The sequence below is a fragment of the Carcharodon carcharias genome, chromosome 17 (genome assembly GCF_017639515.1).
Source record: "Carcharodon carcharias isolate sCarCar2 chromosome 17, sCarCar2.pri, whole genome shotgun sequence".
In the NCBI taxonomy this organism is placed as follows: Eukaryota; Metazoa; Chordata; class Chondrichthyes; order Lamniformes; family Lamnidae; genus Carcharodon; species Carcharodon carcharias.
Genome location: NC_054483.1, coordinates 38555655 through 38570237, shown reverse-complemented (window position 1 = coordinate 38570237; position 14583 = coordinate 38555655). Strand labels below are relative to the sequence as shown.

The 14583-nt window shown below is 43.4% G+C and overlaps 1 protein-coding gene across 3 annotated transcripts in view; it reads right to left on the bottom strand.

The window, feature by feature from the left end:
• The window catches only part of tspan15 (tetraspanin 15), a 218495-nt gene that overhangs the window by 41788 nt on the left and 162124 nt on the right, over positions 1 to 14583 (bottom strand). For all 3 annotated transcript variants that reach the window (XM_041209469.1, XM_041209470.1, XM_041209471.1), the window contains one exon: positions 4590 to 4637. In XM_041209469.1, the coding sequence (XP_041065403.1) occupies positions 4590 to 4637 (48 nt within the window). The remainder of the gene's footprint in view (positions 1 to 4589; positions 4638 to 14583) is intronic.

Genomic DNA, 14583 nt, shown 5'->3' with positions numbered 1-14583 from the left:
CAGAACCAGCCTGCATACAGGACACGGAACCAGCCTGCGCACAGAACACGGAACCAACCTGCTCACAGGACACTGAACCAGCCTGCGCACAGGACACTGAACCAGCCTGTGCACAGGACACGAAACTGCCTGTGCACAGGACATGAAACTCCTGAGCACAGGACCCAGGACCAGCCTGTGCACAGGACTTGGAACAAGCCTGCCCACAGGTCTCGGCACGAGCCTGCGCACAGGACGCGGAACCAGCCTGCGCACAGGACGCGGAACCAGCCTGCGCACAAAACTAGGAACCACCATACGCATAATACTTTGAACAATGCCTGCGCACAGGACCCAGGACCAGCTTGTGAACAGGACCTGGGATAGCCTGCCCACAGGACTCAGGACAGCCTGTGACCAGGACCTGGGATAGCCTGTGCACAGGACCCAGAACCAGCCTGTGCACTGGAACCAGCATGCGTACATGACTCTAAACCAGTATGCGCACAGGACCTGGAACAAGCCTGAGCAGATGACTCGGAATCATCCTGCACACAGCACTTGTCTCCAGCCTGCGCACAATACACTGAACCAGCCCTGCGCACAGGAACCAGCATGTGTACAGGACTCAACCAACATGCGTACAGGGCTTTGAACAAGCCTGCACACAGGAACCAGCCTGCGCACAGGCCTTGGAACAGCCTCCGCACAGGAGCCAGAAACTCAGAACCATCTGCACACAGGGCTGGGAACCAGATGCGCACAAGAACCAGCCTGCGCAGAGAACTCCAAAATACAGAGCCAGCCTGTGCACAGGACTCAGAACCAGCCTGCACACAGGATACAGAATCAGTAACCGACCTGTACATCGGACTCTTAACCAACCTGTACATGGGAAATACAACTTTTGTAAATTATGGGCAACTCAAACCCCCGCAAAAATCAGGCGGGGGCTGTTGCCCTGCTAAATTTGTCATTGCTGTGCCCATTCTGTGCCTATACAACATGCTCAATGTTGTTTACTTTAGGTCTCATCATGCTTAGATTTGGAATAACCTGCCAACAATCATTAAAGGTTATTAGAAATAGATTCTCAGTACTTAGCATACCAAGGCTGGTATTTATTGCCCATCCCTAGTTGCCTTTGAGATGATATTCTCATAAAACACTGTAGTCCTGTAGTGAAGGTACTTCCACAGTGCCTCTAACAACTGCAAATCTTTGTGCCAGATGTTGTGCTCTGGGTTTGTTTGATGTCTCAATAATAAGATCTTAAGACTTGCATATTTAAACAGGAACCATTTATCATTAATTTTTAACTATGTACAGATCCCAGTTAATGGCATGCATGGTACTGCTACCAACTGTCACCAGCTGCTTCTAGAATGTTCTCTCTTAGTCTAATACCATGTGACTCTATACATCATACAGTGGGCGGTGCTATTCTCCAGTCACACATTAACCCTTGCTCTGCCAAGCACCTTTACATTACAATGGCATGCAGGCGCATGGAACATCATACAAAATCCCCCTTTCTTCTCCAAAAAGAAAACTTTCCTCCCTTCCAACAGAGTATAACTATTTACGATACAATCTTTACTTGCTATCCCTTCTCCTCCACCTCAAGTCCCTGACTTTATAAATTCAGATGGTCTTCAGGCTTGACAGTCCTTCCACACCTTGGCCTGTCGTGTTTTGAGGAGTGGTAGTGGTGCTCTGTGTTTCTGGTACTTGGTTTTCTCCATTTGATTTGCTTTGTGTGCTCCTTTGAGTTGTGTTTCTCTTTATTAACAATCCGTCTGCTTTTTTTGGACACTGTGGGTTTGTCTTGCTCCTTCCCAAGGGAATGTGCACTCCACTCGTTCCTAGAGTGGACTTGAATTTTCTTCTTCTGTGGTCTCTGCCATCTTCTTGCTGGACGCATACATTTCGCAAATGGAGCCTTCATTCTCACTTGTTTCCCTATTGCAGCCAAACATTTCTTTGCTCTTTTATTTTCAGGTCACTTAGCAAGCTTATGGATCTTTTCATTCAGCTCAATGGTTCTCAGTACGCCTGAGCCATCGAGTGCTTTTTCTTCACCTAGCTCCTTGTGCTTCAGTGTTGGGTTTACATTTTCTGATCTTATTTCTGTCTTTTCTTTCTCTGTCTGCAACAGAACTCTGTCCTTGTCTTTCATTTTGGTTTCACTGTTTGCCAGATCTATGTCCGGTGGAGTCTTAACATTTTTCAGTTTTGTAATTGTTTTTTCTTATTCATTCACAGGGTGTGGGCTTTGCTGGCTAGGCCAACATTTATTGCCCATTCCTAGTTGCCCTTGAGCAGGTGGTGGTGGGCTGCCTTCTTGAATCGCTGCTGTCCATGTGGTGCATGAGGTACCACCCACAGTGCTGTTAGAAAACGGAATTCCAGGATTTTGACCCAGCGACAGTGAAGGAATGGCAATACATTTCCAAGCCAGAATGGTGAGTGACTTGGAGGGGAACTTCCAGGTGGTGGTGTTCCCATCTATCTGCTGTTCTTGTCCTTCTACATGGTAGTGGTGGTGGGTTTGGAAGGTGCTATCTAAGAAGCCTTCATGAAATCCTGTGATGCATCTTGCAGGTGGTACACACTGCTGCTACTGTGCGTCGGCCGTGGAAGGAATGAATGTTTGTGGATGTGGTGCCAATCAAGTGGGCTGCTTTACCCTGGACGGTGTTGCTTTTGAGTGTTGTTGGAGCTGCACTCATCCAGGTAAGTGGAGAGTATTCCATCACAATCCTGACTTGTGCCATGTAGATGGTGGGCATCCTTTGGTGTTTAAGAGGCAGCTTGACAAATACATGAATAGGATGGGAATAGAGGGATACGGACACTGGAAGTGCAAAATGTTTTAGTTGACGGGCAATATGATCGGCGCAGGCTTGGAGGGCCGAAGGGCCTGTTCCTGGGCTGTACTTTTCTTTGCTCTTGTTCTTTGAGTCAGGAGGTGAGTTACTCATCACATGATTCCTAGCCACTGACCTGTTCTTGTAGCCACAATATTTATATGACTAGTCCAGTTCAGTTTCCGGTCAATGGTAACCCCCCCCAGGATGTTGATAGTCAGGGATGATAATGCAATTGAACATCAAGGGGCAATGGTTGGATTCTCTCCTGTTGGAGATGGTCATTGCCTGGCACTTGTGTGGCGCGAATGTTACTTGCCACTTGTCAGCCCAAGCCTGGATATTGTCCTGGTCTTGCTGCATTTGGACATGGACTACTTCAGTATCTGAGGAGTTGCGGATGCTGCTGAATGTGCAATCATCAGCGAACATCCCCACTTCTGACTTTATGATGGAAGGAAGGTCATTGGTGAAGCAGTGAAAGATGGTTGGGCCAAGGACACCATCCTGAGGAACTCCTGCAGCTATGTCCTGGAACTGAGATGACTGACTTCTAACAACCACAACCATCTTCCTTTGTGCTAGGCAAGACTCCAACCAGTGGCGAGTTTTCCCTCTGATGCCCATTGACTCCAGTTTTGCTAGGGTTGTGTTACTCATGACTTCATTATCTGACAGCTTTTCCTTTCAGTGCCTCCTCTTTTCCATTCAATTAGTTCTTCAGTTCTTCAGTCTGTTTCTTGTAGCTTTTGGCCTTCTCCTGGAATACTGAACATTGCTGAGTCTTCTCTGCCAACTGGTTCTTCAGTTTGTTCAGAGTGACGTTAAATTAATTTTGCTCCTCTTCCTAATTTCCCAGAGGAATAAACTTTGACCTGAGGGATTCTTGTAGCGTGTGAAGGTCTTTTAACAGGCTTTTCTTTTCTTAGCAAAGCTCGCTTGCTTCATCTTGAGTTTTCCTGTAATTCAATAGTCTCCTTGAGTTTCTTCTGCTGTGCTTCCATTCTGCTGTTTAAGACACTCTTCATTTCTTCATGTTGCTGAATGACTATGCATTTCTTTTGCATTTGACCTTGAAGGGCAATCAACTGTTCCTTAAACTGTTTATTTTCTTGTTGACTCCGTGCCAACTCACTCTGGGCTTCACTGCGTCGTTTCGTTGACTCAGCTTAATTTTGCACTTCAAATCTTCCAGTTCAGTTCAAATGTGAACATTTTCTTGTAGACCAGCTTCAATTACATTTTGCATATTTTGTTTCTTTTGAATTACCTCAGATAGCTTGCCTTCATCTACAGCTATCTATGCACTCCGCACTGCCATCTGCTTTTGCAATTTGGGGACTGCATCAGTACTTTCCAGAAACACTATTTTTGAGACTTGAAGCTGCTTCTCAGCAGGTAAATGATCTATATAAATGACTCCTGCCACTGGAAAACTTTCTGCCGAACCCCCTTTTTTTTAATCTCACTCTTAGTCAGTTGTAGACTTGATGTCAAACAGTCATTTTCAGCACATCTCTGGAATTCAGTTCTTTTCTTAAGGCTACAATGAGGTCTGGAGCTAAGTGATTCTTGCTGGGGGAGGGGAGGGACCCAACTGAACATCACACATGACGAGTGGCTGGTTTGAGGTGTAGCCAGAAACTACCATTTTAGGAGAAGAGGTAGGGAAAAGGAAAAGCTGGCTGTAACAGAAAGAAAAATAAAACAAAATATTTTTAAAATGTTAAAAGTACTTACATTTTGATTAAGGGTTTTATAACCACACATTGTATTGGCAACATCTGTCTGAAATGAAAAGAAAACACACCATTAACTTTTATAAAGAGCAAATTGTTTTCTGTCAGTTGCAAAAGCCTGTCTTAAAATTCCCATTTAAACATAGTATTATATAGCACTGAAGCAGATTAGAGCACCAGCAACGATGAAGAAAAAAAGTCTTGTTATTCTCATTAACTTCTTCTGATAAAACTGGCATCGCAAATGATGCCCTTATTGTTCCTCAGAGACCTCCCACTATTTCAGCGCTGTTCCACTCAGCGATGAGTACATGGTCCTCAGGCCAGCAGAGGTACAGGTAGGAATCTCCGCACCTCTAATGTCATTCAGAAGTCTTGAATGACACCATCCAGCCCAGAATGAAGGATAGGTTAGCCACCTACTGCCTCATCAACTTTTCCTTTTACTCTGGCACCATTATTGGCCACCCCTTCTCCAGCGACTACGAGTAAATGACAACAGGGTCCCCATTGCAATTATCCCCCTCCATCTCATTTATTGCTACTTCCTGGGAAAGTCATAGGAAAGGTGGCAGAAGGCACCAGGCAGCAGTGGTATAGGTCTTGAGGCTTCTCTCTCCCCTCTGGGGTAGTGGGCTCTGTAAGGTCTCCTCTCCATCCAGTCTAATCCCAAAACCTCACCTGCTGAATGTCCCAGACTCAGGATACATGCTTTAATATCCCCAAGCATCGGGCACACTCTGCAATATTCCCAAATCTACGACACACACTGTAATATTCCCAAACATCAAGACACATTGTGTAGTATTTCCGAAGTCCAGACACACACCATAATATTCACAAACAACAGGATATACATTGTAATGTTCCCAAACATCAAGTCACACACAATATTCTGAAAATTCCAGGCTACACGCTGTAATATTCCCATCAGGACACACACTGTAATATTCCCAAACATCAGGGCATACAGTGTAATGTTCCCAACAATCAGGACACACACTGTAATATTCCCAAATATCAGGGCACACACTAATATTTCCAAAGTCCTGGACATGATGGCCCGCTTCTGCCAACCTTGCTAAATATCACATTCACTCTCTATGTATCCTGCCAAATGGCTGATGCTTACCTCCACTTTGGTACTTGTTGCCTTGAAGTGTCATGGGCTTGAAAAAAGTTAGTTAAAAATGTGGTATGTAACGCTCTCTTCAAGCTCAGTTCCCCACCTGGAGTGTGGAATTACTGAATTTACCCTTAAAGGTAAAAAGTTGCTTTATCCATATTACATGTAAAGATTTACTTATGTCAATGCAGGAAGCAAAATAATATATATTAAGTTTGTAAAAACTAATCAAACCCACTTATTTCAATGTCTCTAGGAAGGTCAGTGGTCTTTTGTAAACTTCTTTTCAAATTATCTCAAGTGGAGAAGTGCATCTCTCCCCAACAAAGGTAGTGTCTCTGACGCAGTGAAGAGTTCATGGGAAACTGAAGATACAATTTCAGTCTAACCTGCCATTTCAGAGCAACACCAGTTTTACACACTGCCCAATTTTGCTTTCCATTAATGTCATTAATTTTTCACCTGATTCCATGAGTTTTCCACTTGGTTAAAATTCGCTCCCTAATGTTTACAGCTGCATTAGTTCCTTCCCAAAAATCCTTAATTCTTACTTTTCAATTAACACCAGGGCTTGGAGTTTCACCAGTGCAAGTTTCCGTTAATTCCATTCATTAGCAGGCTTTCGAGCTGGTGTCAAATGTTAAGCTGGAACTTGTGGAAGCAAAGACACTAACAGCTTTGTTTTGAATGATTGTTTTAATTTACTAAGGACGTGGCTACAATAGCTTAATCTAACAGAAAATAATTTTGTTTACTTTAAGTTACTTAAAATCATTTAAAATTATGTTGCTTAGAGGCAGTGGATTGATACTTATTTAAAACGCTTATTTTTGTGATAAACCAATTTTCAGGTGTGTTAAGCAAACGTTACCAACTTACCACTCCTAGATATATCAAGGAATACTTCTCAAAGCAAATTCTATTTTTAAATTAATTTTTAAAATGCTGCCCAATTGCACTGGTTCATGGCAGATTTTGTGTTTAGTAGTATGCAAATAAATGTGATCAGAAATTGAAGGGAAAAATACACTTTTCAAAAGAGGTGTAAGTTTGGATGCAATTTATGCAGGAATCTAGAAATTGTGCCTAGAGCAGAAAATCAGTTCTATTGATCTGCCCATTAGTGTGACTACTGATTATGAATAATTGTTAGACAAGTTAATTTTCATCATTTTTGTTGTGGTCAGATACTGGAGTGAAGTCTTCAGCTATAACTGTGGTTACATTATAGCTGGTACAAAATATGAAAGGGCTTTTGCTGCCATAGGAACATAGAAAAAGTAGAGCATTTAGACCCTCGAGCATGTTCTGCCATTCAATGAGATCATGGCTAATGTGTGACCTATCTCCATATACCTAACTTTGTCCCAGATCTTTTATTACTTCTGTATAAAAAAATCTATAACAACCAATTGCATTTGCAGAAGAGAGTTCAAAATTTCTTCCAGCTTTTTACGTTTTCTGAATTTCATTCTTCAAAAGTCTGACTCTATTTTATAGACTATGCCCCCTAGTTCTAGACTCACTAACCAGTGGAAATAGTTTCTCTCTATCAACCCTATCCGTTTCCTTTAATATCATGAAAAAAATTATCAGATCATCCTTAACCTTCTCAATTCCAGTGAACACAATCCTAGTTTGTGTAATTTAACTCCTGGAGTCTAGGTATGATTCTAGTAAAACAAAAGAATAATATGGAGGATGCTGGAGATCTGAAATAAGAACAGAAAATCCTGGAATATTCAGCAAGTCAGGCAACATTGCGGAATGAGAAACAGAGTTAATGTTTCAGGTCTGTGACCTTTCATCAAAACTAGAAAAAATTAGAAATGTGATAGGTTTTAAGCAGTTGAAAAGGTGAGAATATGAACAAAAGGGAAGGTCTGTGATAGGGTGGAAAACACAAGAGATTAAATGACAAATGAGTTGGTGGTAATGCGACAAGGAAAGAAACCGAAGATGTGACTAGAGATGGGACTGGCAGAATGATGAACAGCTGCCATCCAAAAACAAAAACAAGAGAGAAGGGAGTAAAACCTAAACCTGCAAAAAAGGAAACAAGGTGAAGGCAGAATTTACAATCAAACATTGTTAAACTAAATGTTGAGTTCAGAAGGCTGTAAGGTGCCTAATCAAAAGATGAGATGCTGTTCCTTGAGTTTATGTTGAGTTTCATTGGAACATTGTAGAAAGTATTAAGGCCACTATTTTTCTTGATCTACAGTAATGGCTTTGGTGCACAGGGGATCCTAGGGTTAATGAATAGGGTTACAGAGTGCAAAAGCAAGGAAGTTATGGTAAACCTGTATAAAACTCTGGCTCAACTTCAACTGCAGTATTTCAAAATTTGCAGATGATACAAAACTTGTGAAATATTGTGAACAGTGAGGATGATAGTTACAGATTTCAAGAGGACATAGACAGACTGGTGGAATGGATGGAAGTGGCAGGTGAGATGTAATTTTTTCAAAATTCTTTTAATGGGACATAGGTCAACATTTTTATCGCCCATCCCGAATTGCTCTTGAGAAGGTGGTGGTGAGCCATCTTCTTGAACCACTGCACACCATGAGGTGTAGGTATACCTACAGAGCAGAGAAATGTGAAGTGATACATTTTGGTAGGAAGAATGAGTAGAGACAATATAAAGGATACAATTCTAAAGGGTGCAGGAGCTGAGGGACCTGGAGTACAAGTGCACACATCATTGAAGGTGGAAGGCAGGCTGATAAAATGGTTAAAAAGCATATGGGATCCTGGGGTTAATGAATAGGGTTACAGAGTGCAAAAGCAAGGAAGTTATGGTAAACCTGTATTAAACTTTGGCTCAACCTCAACTGCAGTATTCAATCCTGTTCTGGGCACCATTCTTTAAGGAAGTGCAGAGAAGGCATTAAAGAGGGTGGAGAAAAGTGTCTTGAGAATGGTTCCAATGATGAAGAACTTCAGTACATGTATAGATTGGAGAAGCTGGGGTAGTTCTGTTTGGAGAAAAGAAAGTTGGGTAGAGATTTGATAGAAATGTTCAAAATCATGAGGGGTCTGGACAGAGTTGATCAGGAGAAGCTGTTCTCATTGGCAGAAGGCTTGCGAACCAGAGAACCCTGATTCAAGATAAATGGCAAAAGAACCAGAGGCAACACGAGGAAAAATATTTTTACATAGCGAATGGTTAGGATCTGGAATGCACTGCCTGAGAGTGTGATGGTGATTCAATCATGGCTTTCAAAATGGATTTGAATAATTACTTGGAGAGAAAATTTACAGCTGACCTGAATTAGGGGCTGTGCCTGATTTATCCCAATTTTGTTGATTTGGTTTAATTGGTTTCACTTAAAAGATTATTGCAGAGATCCACGGAAAAGGCAGGACAGTGGGACTAACTCAGTTGCTCTGACTGAGCCGGCATGGATACAATGGGCCGAATGGTCTCCTGTGCTGCAGCCATTGTTATGATCAGACCAGGGAGGGGGGTGGGTAGTGCTGATCATAATTCCTTGCATCTTTAATCAGTTCAAATAGCTCCCCTCAATTCCCTCTCAAGATTTGATTGTAACAGGCTTTTTTGAAATGGATGTACTTGCCAATTCAGCGATTAACTGTTTATGCACTGTGATCACAAAAGAACCATTTGGACAGGTTTTCTTGAGTTTAAGAAAAAAAGAGGTTAGCTTTGCTGTACTTAAACCAATCTAAGTAAAATAATAAAATCTACTCCATCTTTCACACACACACACACTCTGGAAGTTCACACATGTACACAAAAAGATTACAGAGTGAGGGAGGATAGATTGGTCAGAGTCCAGGGAAATAAAAGAGGTATACAATCTGTGGGGGTTGGTGACTTGGCTGGCTTCAGGCTGAATTTATTGGTCTTGCCACCTTCCCTCGGTGGTCCCATGCATCCGATTTAAAGATGTACACGGTTGATTTGGTTGTTGTCCTGGAGACAGTAGTGCGGAGTTGTCTTTCAAGGAGTTTCTGTCTGCAGCAGGGGCGTTCTTGGGGAAGGTCATGGTCAGTAAACAGGGTTCAAAGCTTGCAAGGTGGATTGCAGAAAGATGAAGGAAGGCCCCACTTGAGACTTCTATCATCAGCTTCTCAGCTGCTTGTCCTTCTTACTGCAGAGAAAGCAGAAGCTTAGGCATAAAGGCTGGGCCTGTCACATGACAATCATCCAGTGATTCATACATGGTTTACTAATGTATTCCCCCTTCTAACCTTAATCAATTCATGTCTGGGAATCTCCCTCCCACAGCCAGAGTGCCACTGTTCAAATGATTGAGCTTAACTGTTTGTCTCCACCACTTGAATAGTTTAGGTGAATGCTTGATGCCTTGCTAATGGGGACAAGATAAGTGGTTCACTCATATTCCCCAAGTCATTATCCTTGTGGGGTCTTTGCAGATAGTGTCTCCATCTCAATAGATGCTGATTGTACAGTGATACAAATTGGGATAACTATCTTTAGCTGTGAGCTCATCACCTTTTAATCACTGTGTTTTAAAATTTCTGTTTTTAAAAGTTCAATTTGAGTTTTCAGCTGTGGATTAAAAATCATTATTTGACATAAATCACCTTGTTGTGGCACCTTCACAACACGTGAAATGAAATATGACGACAGGGGCATTTCGTTATAAGGTTGTAAATATAAAACACATGCACACACATTCATCCTCAAACACATACTTATCAATCTTACACTGCTATAGCTATACTCTGTTTAAGTTATATGTCTGGGATGAATCTGTCCTGAGTTTCTCATCACCCTCTTTGGACGAGGCAAAATTTCAGTTAAATCTTGTCGGTTTTGGGGTCTGGCTTAAGGAAGGCATGGTTTCAGAACCCAGTCCCTTCTGGTGTTTTCTTCTAAATCCCTGTTAGGTATCTTCCAGGGGGGTCTGGGTGTTCACTAGCATCTGGTGGTAGTGCCCTAGCTATGTTAATGCCAGTAGACACAAAGGGTGGAATTTTCTGGTCCTGCCAGCAGCGGGAATCATGGCGGGTGGGAGGGTGAGCTTAATTCAGCAGAAGGCAAAAAATTTGTTGCCCCATGGCAGGATAAACTCTTGGGATTCTGTTCTCCTGACTTTCAAGGCGTGTTAAAGACTGGTTGAGCTTCCTGACGAATCTTTTTGGGAACCCCATTTGCATGGATTAGCATCTCATGCATGTTTATTAAAAGGGCACTTTGCTAGAATTAGATTCACCTTCCAAATTAAGTTCCCTGCCAGCGAGAATTTAGAACGTTCGGTTTTATGATTGTATATAAGAGGCATGCACCTGGCGAGCTTCACTTCTTCCACGATTGTGAGGTCTGTAGATGTTGCTTTCTCTTTCTTGGGGGACATCACATAACTTTACTTGGGTGGTGTTAGCAAACACTGTACCAAGACTGGACAAAGGAGGCAGGTGAAGGCTGGAAGGGGGAATGGGGTAGAGTGAAAGGGTAGAGCAAAGGCTGCACAGGGGAGGCAGGTTTACGGGGGAAGTGGGTGAGAACGTCAGGGGAGGGGTGGGTGGGGGGGAAGTGAGTTAAGAGGGTGGTGTCCTGGAGGACAGCTCAGATCACTGGTGATAGGAGGGAACAGTCACATTCTGAGGGTGTTGTGGGATGTGGCAGGTTTAGGGTGAGAGTCTGGTAGCTGAAGGTTTCATCGGGTAGATCACGGAGGGGAACTAGACAGGTTGCTCGGATAACGAGAGGGGGCAGGTTCAGGGTGGGCATGGGGATGGTAACAGGTGTCGGCTCCGAGGGGCGGAAAGGCATGGGCAGGTGGATTGTGAGAGAGTCCAGGGTATTGGAGGGAGGTTCAAGGGTGACAGAAGGGAGAGGAATAGTAATATTGGGTGGGTTAAGGGCGATGGGGGAAGTTGGTGGGTGATAGAGGGAGGGTAGAAGGTGGTGGAGAGAATTTAAAAGATGACATGCACTATTTTTCCAAATCTGATCTTAATCACGCAGTTAGTGCGCTAGCGGGGTCCCTTGAAGTGGGAGGAGGGTCTTTTTGGGTGGACCACTGGTTGATACAGGGTCAGGAGGAGCAAGGGCCTGAGCAGCAAGTGGCAGCAGGGGCTCTATAAGGTCAAGGTGAACATGGACCACTGCAACAGCGAGCTTTGGCCCGACCATGGGTGCATCACCCGTGGTGTTTTATCTAGAGATGAGTGAAAGGTAGCTCCGGGGGCACCCTCGTATATCCCAGGATGTGGTTGCTCACATCTGTTAGCTTCTCCAGTACGAGGTGTGGCTGCAAGGAGGAGTGCTGCAGAGCTCCTGGCTGGCAATGAGTGAATGTCTGTCCGGGTGCCCTTTAAAAATGGCACCAGGACCTTTGACCCCGTAAGTTAAGTGTGAGGCAGGTGACTTTCTGCCCACCACGCCACGAGATTCACTGAGTTTCTCGCTGCTGCATAATTAACAAACTGAAAAGTGGAAGATCACTTGTGTTCATCTGCTCTGCCACCCAGTAGGAATCAGCAACTTTCCCGCCCACCAATATGTGGTTACCAGAATGGAAAATTCCACCCACAGTCTTTGGTGGGCTGTGAATTCAGAGGGAGGTCAGGTTCAACTCTAAGGTCCTGGGGAGAATCACATTTCACAGGTTGCTGAGATAAAAGCCTTGTACTATGCAAATTTCTGTTACTGCATAGTTGCACTGCCTGTCCAGTCTTTAACCCTGTAACTGATGTTTCTACCACCCATGAGTTTAATAGTTCAGTTTCTGGGACCTTGAGAAAACTTATTTCTAGGTGTGATAGTGAGGGTAAACTACTTTTAAACCCATGTTAAAGCGTCTGATTCCCCTCTTGCACCTTGCCTTCAGTGGTTTCAGAAGCTGACTTGCTGGGTCCAGTGAGATTTGAAATTTGAACTTGAACCATTTGATTCTCCAGTGCGCAATTTCACACTCATTTCACTTATATCTCCCTTGTGGTTTCCACAAGTGGTGTTCGTTTTAGGGTGTGTTACCTTCTCATTCTTTTGCCTCTGGAATGGTTTCTCCTTCAATTTGTCCCATGTTCTCTGGGGCATTACTGCCCTCAGGAGGCTGTCCAGCCTCCACTCCACGCCCCTCTGGCACCTCAACTAGGTGAGGCATCTTCCTCACTTTCTGTTTTGGAATTTCCTTGGTCTCAATTTAAACCTTGGAAGAAGTTTTCTGCTAACCATACTTTGGCTACAATTTCTTCATCCCAGCTGCTTCTATTCCAGCATTCTTGTTTTCCTCTGGCTCTATTTTTGGCCTTTTTAAATCCTATTGGCTCTACATTGGCCACTTTAAATCTTGCAGGCTGTATCTGGTCCGCTTTAGATCCTGTGGCCCCTTTTAATTCTATTGGCTTTCCTATAGCCTCCTTGATCTGAAATGACTCTAATATCTCCTGTGGGACCCTTGACACTCAGCCCTTTGCACCTGTGCAGAATTTGGCATGTTCCCCTCAGTCTTGCCAGTCTCCATGGACTGCCCTGGACCCTTTGGGGTCAATACCTGACACCCAGCTAATTTTCTAATAAAACTCCCTAATAAAAGGTCCACCCCCTGCATAGGCAAGCTTGAGATCACCGTTACTAGCTCACTCTGCAGGTATATTTTAATCAAAGGAACCTTTACACATTCTCCAGTGAGTCCCTTGACTAGCGCTCTGGCATTCATGCTATTCTTGGGTGGAAAATTCTCCATCTCCCACCAAGAGCAGAGTTTGTAAACAACCAGTATCTTGGAGAATGCTACTCTCCTTTTCTGGCTTGTTAAAAAACAAGGTATCATTTTCCATTTGAATACAACATCCTGCTAGGTATTCTGACCTTCGGCCACATTTGAACACAGGCCATGACCTTCATGGCCATGGTCACTGTTTTGACTGCAGCTCCCCCTGTTGGTTTTTTGGCATGCCAACAGTTCTCTCTCGGGTAACCAGGCTTTCTATCGTGCCTCTATCGATTTATCATCTTGGTTCCATCTTTTAAAAGTTGTGGATTGATCTGCCTTTCCTTCATTACTCCTTTTATCTCTTGAGCTAGCTTCAGCTTCATCTCTTCATCTATCTCTGTGCTATCTCTCCCTAGCCTGTAAGAACTACCAGATCCTAGTTTAGTTTGATTCAGGGCTGTATGTAAACAGATAGACCAAAATTGTCCAAGAAATCGGCAAAGTCCAATATTGGGCAGGGAAATTGGTGTGTGACCTGCGATGGCAATGGCGGCTTTTTCCGCCATATTGTGTGCCAATTTCTTTAAAAAATTGAGAGCTCATTCCAGATATCAATCTAGTGAACCTCCTCTGAATCGCCTCCAGCACATTTACATTCTTCCTTAAATAAGGAGACCAAAACTACACACAGTATTTGAGATGTGGTCTCACCAATGCCCCGTATAACTGAAGCATATCATCCTTACTTTTATGTTCAAACCCTCTCCTAATAAAGGGTAGCATTCCATTAGCCTTCTTAATTACTTGCTGTACCGCAAACTAATTTTTTGTGACTCATGCGCCAGAACACCTAGATCCCTCTGCACCTCAGAATTCTGCAATCATTCTCTGTTTAAGTAACATGCTGCTTTTTTACTCTTCCTGCCAAAGTGAACAACTTCACATTTTCCCACATTATACTCCATTGCCAGATTTTGCCCACTCACTAAACCTATCTATATCCATCTGCAACCTCCTTATGTTCTCTTCACAACATACTTTCCTATCTATCTTTGTGTCATCTGCAAATTTAGCTATCATGCCTTCAATCCCCTCGTCTAAGTCATTGATATAAATTGTAAAACTTGAGCCCCCAGCACAGACCCCTGTGGGACTCCACTCGTCACATCCTGCCAATCAGAAAAAGACCCATTCCTGCATACTCTGCTTTC